Source organism: Aulonocara stuartgranti (genome assembly GCF_965226115.1).
Source record: "Aulonocara stuartgranti genome assembly, chromosome: 12".
In the NCBI taxonomy this organism is placed as follows: Eukaryota; Metazoa; Chordata; class Actinopteri; order Cichliformes; family Cichlidae; genus Aulonocara; species Aulonocara stuartgranti.
The window spans coordinates 15532894-15543367 of record NC_138948.1 but is presented as its reverse complement, the minus strand read 5'-3'; the positions used below and the strand labels follow the sequence as shown (position 1 = coordinate 15543367).

At 42.7% G+C, this 10474-nt stretch overlaps 1 protein-coding gene across 2 annotated transcripts; it reads right to left on the bottom strand.

Moving 5' to 3' along the window:
• Nucleotides 1-4713: 4713 nt before the first annotated feature.
• On the bottom strand, nt 4714-9897 carry plk2b (polo-like kinase 2b). 2 transcript variants are annotated; one of them, XM_082555569.1, is made up of 14 exons: nt 9666-9897; nt 9448-9555; nt 9232-9348; nt 8788-8917; nt 8440-8623; nt 8025-8223; nt 7751-7922; nt 7457-7551; nt 7033-7165; nt 6791-6871; nt 6500-6659; nt 6220-6349; nt 5956-6066; nt 4714-5789 (listed from the first exon to the last, which is right to left on the bottom strand). In XM_082555569.1, the coding sequence occupies exons 1-14, from the start codon at nt 9849-9851 to the stop codon at nt 5598-5600; spliced, it is 1998 nt and encodes a 665-aa protein (XP_082411695.1). In that variant the 5' UTR covers nt 9852-9897; the 3' UTR covers nt 4714-5597. The 2 variants fall into 2 exon arrangements, with proteins under 2 accessions (XP_082411695.1, XP_082411696.1); XM_082555570.1 differs by having other exon boundaries at nt 7751-7898; nt 9666-9896.
• Between the last annotated feature and the right edge of the window lie 577 nt (nt 9898-10474).

Sequence of the window (10474 nt, the reverse complement as noted above, 5' to 3'; positions counted from 1 at the left end):
GTCCCCACAGGCAGAAGCGAATTGAATCATCCCAGTTAATTGTGTGCTATTTTCTGCTAGCAATAGTGGATTAAAACTTCTACGTGGCAGAATTTTTCATTTCAGATAAACCTCTTGCAGATTTTAAAACTTTTTTCTGTTAAGTTCCCCCCTTTTAGTTTCATCCTTTCCCTCTTGTCAGAGGTCTGCCCACACATTCATGTGATGTGTTTGTGGAAATCACCAGCAAGTCACATTCTCTACTGACATCACACAGGAGGATGCTGGCAGAGTCAGCGAAGACGTAAGACAATCTGTCCTCAGAAAGGGACCCACAAGAAATAAAAAAAAAAAATCAGTCACTGAAATATAATGATCAGCCTGTGATGCTCATCCACTGCATGTGACAGTGTACGACAATCCAACAGCCTTGTTACGCAGGCTGTCTGCAGTGGTTCATCTCGGTTCATTCCAGTATAGTTAGTCTGACACATGTGACTAATATCTGAATAAAGAACCCCCTCCCCATGTAATTATGTGGTAATTAGATGCATTTAATAAAAGATGAAGCTCAAGCATTTAACTAATAGAGTGCGTTTGAGAACAGGAAGAACTGCAGCAGGCAAAATTATTATCTTGAGGAAACTGTGAATGACTGGATAGTATAGAAAACTGCTGATTTACCAGTTGTGTTACTGGTTCTGGTGAAAGGTTAGATCTTTATCAATACCCTTATTGATTACTAATGCATGTTTTTAACATCAGAGTAGAATTGGTAGAAACAGGCTTACATGTGGCTAAAAACATTTTGCATGTGATATGCATTTTACATGAAATTACACAATTTAGTACCGGTTTTTGATTCCCGTCTCTACAACATGGTGCAAGTGAAAGAAACTAACCTTTGTTGGAATAAAATACAAGCAGCGATCCAGTGATGTTTGCTTTTGCTCATGAAATCTGCCTTTATCCTTCTTACATTCTCTGAAATTGAGCTGGACAACTCTGTGATCCACGAATAGAGCAGAAAGTTTTTTAGACTCAAGAAGGTTCTATTTTCAGCCAGAGTAAAAGACCTTTTCCGAGAGTTGATTGTAGGAAATTATAGGATTCAGATGGGAGAACATGAACGTCACTCTGCTGAGCCACTGAATGACCACTGCATCGTGCAGGGTGACTCACTGGGAACATTATACGTCTTTGAACACCTGAAAGAAAACCAAACATACTGACAAGCAGTCACGTGCACACAAATTTTTGGCATGCTTGAGCACACTCAGGAAGCACATTTTCTTAATAAGATTACAGTAATTAGCTGGAGTTTGTGCTGTCAACTTTGCAAGTATGACTGCTGAGCATTGCTCATCGCTCTGTTCAGTAATGTAGGCTACAGCAGAGAATGGGCAAAGCTACAGTCATCCCAGCTCTTTCTACAGTACATCTGTTTTTGTACACATAGTAGGAGGAGGAGCATTGACATTTCATATGCAAAGGCTTTCTAATCCCTCGAGTGCATCCCAGTGTGTACGTGTAAGAAAGAGTGCTTTTCTCTTCAAGCAAAATATGCCTACCATCACTTTTAATACTAAACTGACTCATTCTTTGGCCTGCAGAGAACTTCATCATAGACGCTGAGGTATAAAGATCGCCTTTGTCATTTCAGCTTAGACTCGTTCCAGAGCTAAGCCTGCCCGCGTGCACAAGACTTTTCCCACCGTCAACGTGACATAGCAGAGTAGCAGCTTTGTGTGGGTGACACTGAAAACTAGCAAGTCTAAACATTTTCCCTCCAAACAGCAGTGACACTAAGAACATCAAATAAGCTTGCACTGCTTTCCTTTTTGGTCTCTGCAAGGTTAAGTGCTTTACTCACAAAAAGCCAATGCAGCTAGTCGGGTAACATTTGCTGACTCACTGGCAGAATCATTTATATGTATGATCTAGCCACCATAACATCATCCACTTTCAGGACTCTGCGTGCTGACCCTTCAATATTAGCTTGATGGCCGTCAACATGTTGGATTTTTTGGAGCAGGTAGTATGTTTCAGTTAATTTGAAATAGCATCTGTGCTTCAAAATGGATATGCTCCTAACTAAACTTTAATAAGAGCAATCAGAGAGCTCAACTCCCCACGATGGGTAAGGGCTTTACCAAAACTTTGATATTTTTATTAGTACAATGGTGTCCGCCTGTTATGGCATCATTGTCACATGACAAGGCATAAAAAAACAAAAACAAAAACAAAACATGTGCTGTATAGTTGTCACCTTGCTCTTTCGTTTGTTATTTTTCTTGATATGGTATTTTGAAAGAGAAAAAACGTCAAGGTCAACTTTGACCTTGGGCACTAACAATGAAGGTCAAGGTCAAAGGCTTAGCCTAGTTACTCATGTCGCCCAAATCATAGTATGTCAATGTGTAGTGAAGTTTGAAGATCATCCATAAATAATGTAGGAAATATAAAGTTTTTACTGATTTTCACATTTCATGTGACCTTGACCTTGACCACCAAAATATTAAAAAGTTGTTAGTAGCATCTACCGTCACACAAAATTCAAATGCGATATCTTGAAAACTGTGGATGCTAGAATGCTAGCAAATAGACAAACACATGGAACAGATTACACACTCCCTCCCTTCGGGATGGGACAAGGCTTAATAAGGTCCAGGGGCCAGAATCAGCCTGCCAACTATTCCAGTCCAGCCCAAAAGACAGCTTTGGACAATGTGAAGAATGTTTTGGCCTTTTTAAAATGCATCTAAATAAGTTTACAGATTTTCCCAAGAACTTCCCCATGGCAGTTCATACTACACTAAAGTAATTAAGTAATAAGTAAAAAAAACAACAACAAAAAACGGTAAATGACAGAAAAGTTTTTGTTTTTTCACTACTATATACTATAAGTCTTCTTTTGTTTGTTTGTTTTTTATGTGTTCCCAGTAAAAAAAAAGAAGAAGAAGAAGAACATTTTCTGTGAATAAACAATTCTTTTACTGTTCTTTCACTGTGATGAATGAGGAGTGAATCTAGCCAGGAGATCAAGGGATGCTGCAAATTCATAGGCCTGTGCTATAACTAAATTCAAAAGCGTCAGTATAACTTGAAATCACAATGTCGTAATATGTAAGTGTTTACTGCGGCAAAGGAGCTAAACAGAATGTCTTTTGCAGCAAGTGAAGTCATTTCCTGCTCAATATTTAAGATGCTTTTGCATTGGCTTCATTTTTCGTCCCCACGGGCTGTCGCTTTGTTTTCGATCAAACAACCTCAGAGTAAGTGCCCTTCTACCTCTACCCTGCTAGCAAAGAGTTACCATCCTGTTGTCAATTTAGCTCTGCCCAGTGTATCCATCAGACAGAGATGCTGCACTCATGTTAAGATGTTAGGACCAGCGGTAAATGCCCTTGAAGAGCAAAAAAACTTTACATCGACAATGGGATCTATTTCTGTCTGACAGATGCATCCATTTCAGAGGCCATTAATGTCAAAAAAACCACACACTCAGACCCGGAGGTGTCGTCATGAATAATTCCTGAGCAACTCTTGCAGGCTACTTCCTGTTCTGGTTCTGTCTGTGTGGGTATGTTTATGCATGAGGCATTCATTATTGAACTCTGAAGAGCACAGATATTCTGAGATAGCATCCAAAGGGATGACTCAAGCGTCCATGTTCAACTTCCATCATTACATAAGCCGGGAAGGTGAAGAGGTGCTCAGCAGACAGCTAAATCAAATACTCGCGGTGGAGAACAAAGAGAGAGCGGCGAAAAGCCTGACCAAAAGACACAAGTTACACAATTTTATCACAACTGTGTGATGACACGAGCTCTGACTCTCAACGAGGAGACGCCGTGGCAGGTGTCTTACACGCAGCCCTCATCGATTTCCGACTCGAGCAAAATTGGTCGGTGCCGGCTTGTTTCTATGGTTACAGCCAGTGAACGTGAAAGGATGTCCAAGAACCACTGAAGCCACTTTGCCTTAAAAGCTGTGATGCAATCGCTGACATAGTTGGGCCAGCTCTTTCGTTTTGCGTCTCGCCTCGTAGCTTTACGTCACTGTCAGTGTCTTCTCTCTTTCTCTTCCTCTGAACAATCCAACAAACCCATGTGTTTCTGAGACAAGGCCAGCCATATTGCACAGTCACTCATCTTTGCCGTCTTCCATTTATCACTGCAGAAGAAAACTCAGCAAATGAGAGGCCTTGAACCACCGTATAAACAACTGCGCTGTAAACACAACCTCTATCAACCCATCTCTCTCACTGCACCCATTTCCTGCTGCAAGTTTAAACATAGGGAAGATAAAATACTTGCTTTGACCTAGGCCCCTGCACAGATATGGGCATAATTAGCTTGAATCTAATTCTCGCCACACTGAACAGGAACCGCTTATTTTCTTATGAAACAAGGGCAGCCCCCGCTCCCCCAAGTATGTTTGAGAATAACCCTAATACATGGCATGTCCCTAATCTATTATTAAGGCCACTCTCAGAAAGAGTAACGGCATGAAACATCTTAACATCTTCAGGGAGTTTGAAAATAACAACAGTGAAAGGTCTGCACTTGTATACTGTCTTTTAACGTAGCAAGGCTCTAAAAATCAATTTACAGCACTTCACATTCACCCATGCACATGCACGGCAGTGGGGTGAAGCTTACATTCAACCTACTGGCTGATGTTGGGAACATCTTTGACTGTGGCCACACCCCAAAAAAAGGACAAGTACTCTTTTTTTTGATAGAAAAAGCTTGTTTATTAAATAAATAAATACTGCGCTTTTTTACACAATAAGTTATGCAGGACATTTTTTACCCAGGTGACAATGGCTCTTAAGGGATCCTCAGAGGATGTATGGTACTAGTTTTTTAGTTGTTTTTTTGTTGTTGTTTTTTTAACGTCATTTTCTCCTCCTGCCCCCTTCCCCCATATCACCCCTTTGGTTCTCAACTTAATAAGCTGAACCCATCTGTCAGTAAAGAGAACAAATCACAGTTTTTAAAGTTAGTGTGACATTACACCCTTCCCACTCAGACACACACTCACTCGTACACACAGCCAAACTCTGTAGCATCCTCACATATTAGCCAGTAATTCCTTTGCACTGGTGAGTTGGCCGCGACATAAGCTGTACAACATTTACATTATTCCACAGTCAGGCTCTGACATTCAGAGCATCAATATATGGATTCCCTCTGGATTAATTCAGCTATACTCTATACAGTGAAGCTGGTGCCAGCCCAGCATTTCTCTCTACTTCCCAAATATCCCTCTTTCCCCATCCCCATAAAACACTTGGGGATCGCATTCGTACCAACATACGCCCTCCTTTCTCTCCTTCCAACAATCCACATACAAGTCAGCCCTTTTCCATCCACAGTTATTGTGCTACATTTCAGTTTCTCAGTCTTTCAGTCTCTTGCTTTTTTATTTTTTTCCACACCTCGCACTGGTGCCCGAGTGATTATGACACCGCACAGCTGGATTAATTTACTCTGCTCAAATCCATTCTTGAAATCCACTCGTCTTCCACGGATTCTTTCGGCATCCTCATTCCACCGCAGTAACACGTTTGGTAGGTTTGCTCGTCTGTCCAGCACACGCTCTGTGTGGGTTTAGCTGCATCTCTGCAGAAGCATGTTGAGGGAATACACCATGCGCTCCCGCAGGTCAGTAGGGCAGCCAGACTTCAACAGGGAGCTGAGTTTGAAGGTTTTGGAGACGCGGTCTTCGTTAATGTATGTCAGCATGTACTCCTCCCTCTGGCAACACAGGATGATCTTGGTGTGATCGTGGTAAAAGTTAACCTTTAAAGATAAAAACAAACAAGAAAACTGATAAGTTTGGAGAACAATCTTTTTGTCTATTTGATTTGTGGTTTAAAGCTCCTTGATGCCATGCATCGCACTTGTAACTACACGTCTACTGAGCATGCCCAGCAGCAGCTATGCTCCTGTGATAATGTGTGTTTACCTGGAAAGTGCCGTCATTAAACAGCATCATGAGGGCGCGGTCTGACTTGAGCCACTGCAGCAGGTAAAGTCTGGGCATGTGTGAGTCTGTTATAGTGCCAAGGTCCCCGCCCTGAGAAAGCAAAAGAGTAGCACATCAGGTTTAGACAAGCTGCAACGTCTCTAAGGCTACAGGGTGTGGAAATACAAAAGGAACATAACAGCAACATAACAATTTTTTTTTTAAATGGATAAAGGAGTGGAGGAATAACGATTTTTTACTTACATCCATGAGGTTTTCCTCCATGTAATGGGAGAAGTACTTAAGCACAGTGACCTGCCCGACAAAGTGTTCAGGAACCTCACAGGTGGGAAAGACAGAGCGCTGGCCTAGCTCTGCGTAGTAATGGATGGTCCTGAAACCCAAAATAAAACAAAAAAGATCAGATTCGGTTAGATGACATTTTTGAAAGATTTGACACGATAACCGCAGCATGCTTAGACAAGTTAATGTTGTGACTAATAACTTTTAAATTTAAGGGAGGGCGTTGAGAAAGAATACATACTTTCGGTCGGGTAGGAGGCTCATGTGAGTGCCATTGTTGAAGAGAACTCCCACGGTGTGATCAGATAACTGGTATCCAAAACCGTACTTGTTGGAGTAATCCACCCATTTAGTCACCCATTGAAGACTGCAGCTGGTTGAGCCCTGAGGAATGTCACTGGCTGCAGGGTGAACAGAAAGAGGAGGAGGGTTAGAATACAGTTAAAGGTATAATGAAACAGTGAGCTTAAGTGCACTATTAATTGCAGCTAAGGCATGCATGTAGAGGTCAAGGCTTTGTTAGTTCACTCACCTTTAGGCATATTCTCCAGACACCCCCTCAGCACACTTGCAACAGTCTCAGCCACACTCCCTGTCGTGCTGTCTTCCAGGCCTTTTGGAGCAATAACAGGTGCTCAGTCAGCTTGACATGACAATGGTACTAAACACTCTAGCTATGGCAGCAGCTCTCTGTAACACTGATTTCTTTTCCATAATACATCAAAAAATAATTCCAGTCTGTCTGCGCTCTGTTAAACGTGTGGGTGAACTTACATTCACTACTGCTGCTGCAGCTTCCCAGACTCCCCCTGACGATCAGACGGATGGTGTCTTGCGTTGTCGGGGACTGGCTCTCTGTTGCCGGGGCAACGGGGCTCTCGGCAGATGGCGGAAGTAGACTTCCATTCTGAGGTGGGAATGAGTGACGACAGGGTTTAGAATCTGTGAGTTTAGATCATACCTTCCTACTATGACTCAGTGATCACCCACAGATGCAAAGAGGTTGGCTTAAAAGTTGAAAATAAGTGCTTTTAGCACTTCGGGAAAAATGTGCTCGTTATAAAGTTTTGGCACAGCTCCAGAATGACTCACTGGATTCTCCTCAACGTGATATCTCAGATCTATTTAACTGCCGTTATGATGAATCTACCTGCAACATCACCCACACTCTTGCAAATATCCTGTCTTCAGTTCTTACCTCAGACACCTTTTTGCTGTGCTGTTGGCTGATGGCAGTTCTCTCCAAGTCATGCTGCAACTTGTAGATCTCCTCTTCCTCTTTGGTTAACTTATCTATGAAGGACAAAAGGAGTGCAGAAAAATGAGAGGATGACCTCCATGACCAGCCTAAGGGTGATAAAATGGGTCATGCACACTCAGTTAACGCTAGGTGTAATGATGCCCGTGCTTCGAGCATAAATTCAGACTCAAATACAAACTATTAGTGTGACAAGTAGTATACTGAGAACTTAAATGCTGTTGCAATACTCACTCAGAGTCTCGTAGTACTTGACCTTGTCCCTCTTCCCACCAAACAGCGCAGCAGCAGCTTTCTTGAAGAAACTCTTGGCAGGGCTAGAGATGTGGAAATCTGGTGCTGAATGGCAGCAGCTAGCAGGCAGACGTTCTGGACTGAAGCCCTGTGAAGAACCAAAGTGGGTCATCTGGTGGGAAGTGGGGGGGGGGAGTGTAATTGTTAAACTCCTACGCTGTGACATTTACAGTGTTCAACATAGAGTGACATAGAGTTGGCAATCGTGTCTAACCTGTGTGAAGAAGTCATGCCTCAGAATGTGGTCCAGGTTGGGCCTGTCCTCTGGCATCTTGGCAAGCAGGCTGGCGATTAGCTGCTTAGCCTGTGGTGACAGGGACGAGGGGAGGGAGTAGCGGGCTTCTCTAATACACCTGTATGTCTCCTTCAGGTTGGTGGTTTCGAAAGGAGGTCTGCCCAGCAGCATAGTGTACCTGGAGGAGGATAGAGGGCATTGAGTGAGGGAGCTATTTATGCCATAGGAGATGCATGGGTAGTTTATCACACATATCACATATTTCTAAGTGAAAGAAGTAAGACAAGAATAGGCCTGTCCATAACACCCGATGCCAATATAGATAGTTTCTTAATAATTCATTACTAAACCTTTTGAAGTTCCCTAATGCTAAATTTATAGATATCCGACTCACATTACACAGCCCAAGGCCCAGATGTCTGATTCACAGCCGTGGCCCTGCTTGTTGAGAACCTCAGGGGACAGGTAGTTGGGAGTCCCGCAGATCGTCTTCCTCCTGTTTCCCGCTGGCTCCAACTTGGCAGCCAGACCAAAGTCCCCGACCTTCAGCTCCATCGTCTCGTTCACAAAAAAGTTACCTGTCGGGAAGAAAGGGAATGAGATGATGAACACTTGATATTCAAGCCAGGATCAAAGCATGAGCACAGCAAATGTAGAGGTACAGACTGAGGTTTAGTTACAAGGAATGATGTTCTCCCTGCACACAATGAAAGATTATGCACAGCACTGTAATATCACTAACCAAGTTTCAGGTCTCTGTGAAGGATTTCCTGTTCATGCAGGTACTTCAGTCCAGACACAATCTGTCTCAGGTAATAACGCACCTCTGGCTCAGTAAGCACTTTGCGGACCTTCAGGATATGGGCTAATGACTGCGGGAAAAAAAACAAAGCATAGAGATGAGAATAATTATAGAGCTTTCCCAAGATATAAGCACTGTCCTCTGTGCAGAAAAGCTTATCACACTTGACTACTTCCCTTAATTTCAAACCCCGTGGTAACACATTAAAGTTTTCTACTTTCGACAGTTAATTAAAACAGTAAAGCTCTTTATAGAGTGGGGCACATTCTGAATACCAAGTAGTGCCTCGCTGGATTTTGGGTGCAATGCAGGTCTTGTTCACATTAGAAACACGGCGGCAGTAAAGTCATTTCAAATTTACCATGTGGAAAAAACAGCACTTACTTTCCTGCTGCAGTACTCCAGCAGGATGTAGATGTTCTCCTTGTCCTCAAAATGGTGATAAAAATGCACGATGTGTTTATGGTGTAGTAATCTGTGCAGCTCAATTTCTCTGTCAATCTAGCGAAACGAAAGACAAAACATGTCTTAAATATATATATATATATAAACATATAAGTTGAACATCACTGCGCTCAAGGATCGGAGTTGCGCGCTTACCTTTTCCCGTTGGTGAGGTTTGGAGACGCGCGCATGAGGGATGATTTTGGCTGCGTAAACTTTGCTGGTGGAGAGGTCGGTCATCTCATAACATTTAGCAAATCCTCCCTGGAAAAAGGAACAACACTGTTAACATGTTTTGTCTTCGGGTTAGGTAAATCCCAAGGGGGGAAAAATGTTTTTAAAGAAAAGAAAAAACGATGGAATGCTTGCGCTACCTTTCCCAAAACTTTTCCACGGCAGTAGCACTTCCCCGTGGCAGGATCAGTGATTATCCTGGCCATTTCTGAGGGTGCACTGCGCTCATCCATTTTCTTTCGGCGAGGCTCGCAGGACCTCTGCGTGGATTCACACATGGTGCTGCCGTTTGTCTGTTGGTGCCCGGCGCTTCTCTGTACTTCCATCAGTTATAGGTCTGTCGTACAAAACTCAGAATGGATCCCGGAGAGCTCGGCCAGGAGTCTTTATACTCTGGCGCTCAACCCTCCCCCTGTCTGCCGCCCTCTCTCTGACGTCACGGGCATGAGAGAACGGGGGTCTGGCTGTTATCGATTACCTCACATGTACGTTTGTGTTGGTGGTGGCACAGATATGGAAATATGTAAAGCGACGTGCGAAACTTTGGTTTTTTAATAAGCATTATATATATGCTTATATATATGCTATATATATATATATATATATATATATATATATATATATATATATATATATACACATTTTGATATATACATACAGTTTGATAATGAAGATAGACACGTGCTGTACTGTAGTATTTATTTAGTCGAATCTGAATTCATCGAATAAATAGCCCCTTTAAGAAAATATACTTGCACATATCCACTATGCTGAAGAGAATCATTTGCATTCTCTTCAGGCTCACACCATCCGGTTGCTGCACCGAGGTCAGGTTGGAGCACGAGCGCCCTCAGGTGGAGATTTTGGACACTATTCAGATTAAAATGCGGGTTTCAGACATACCTTTGGGACCTGCAGTATGTTTATCAATGTAGTGCATGCCAGCTGA

What these genes read in the sequence shown, in the direction of transcription:
- plk2b (XM_082555569.1), bottom strand. Translation starts at nt 9,851, where the DNA reads ATGGAAGTACAGAGAAGCGCCGGGCACCAACAGACAAACGGCAGCACC. An exon ending in AACCTCACCAACGGGAAAAG is followed by an intron (nt 9,349 to 9,447) that starts GTAAGCGCGCAA and finishes TCGTTTCGCTAG; the next exon opens with ATTGACAGAGAAATTGAGCT. An exon ending in TTAATGACGGCACTTTCCAG is followed by an intron (nt 5,790 to 5,955) that starts GTAAACACACAT and finishes TTATCTTTAAAG; the next exon opens with GTTAACTTTTACCACGATCA.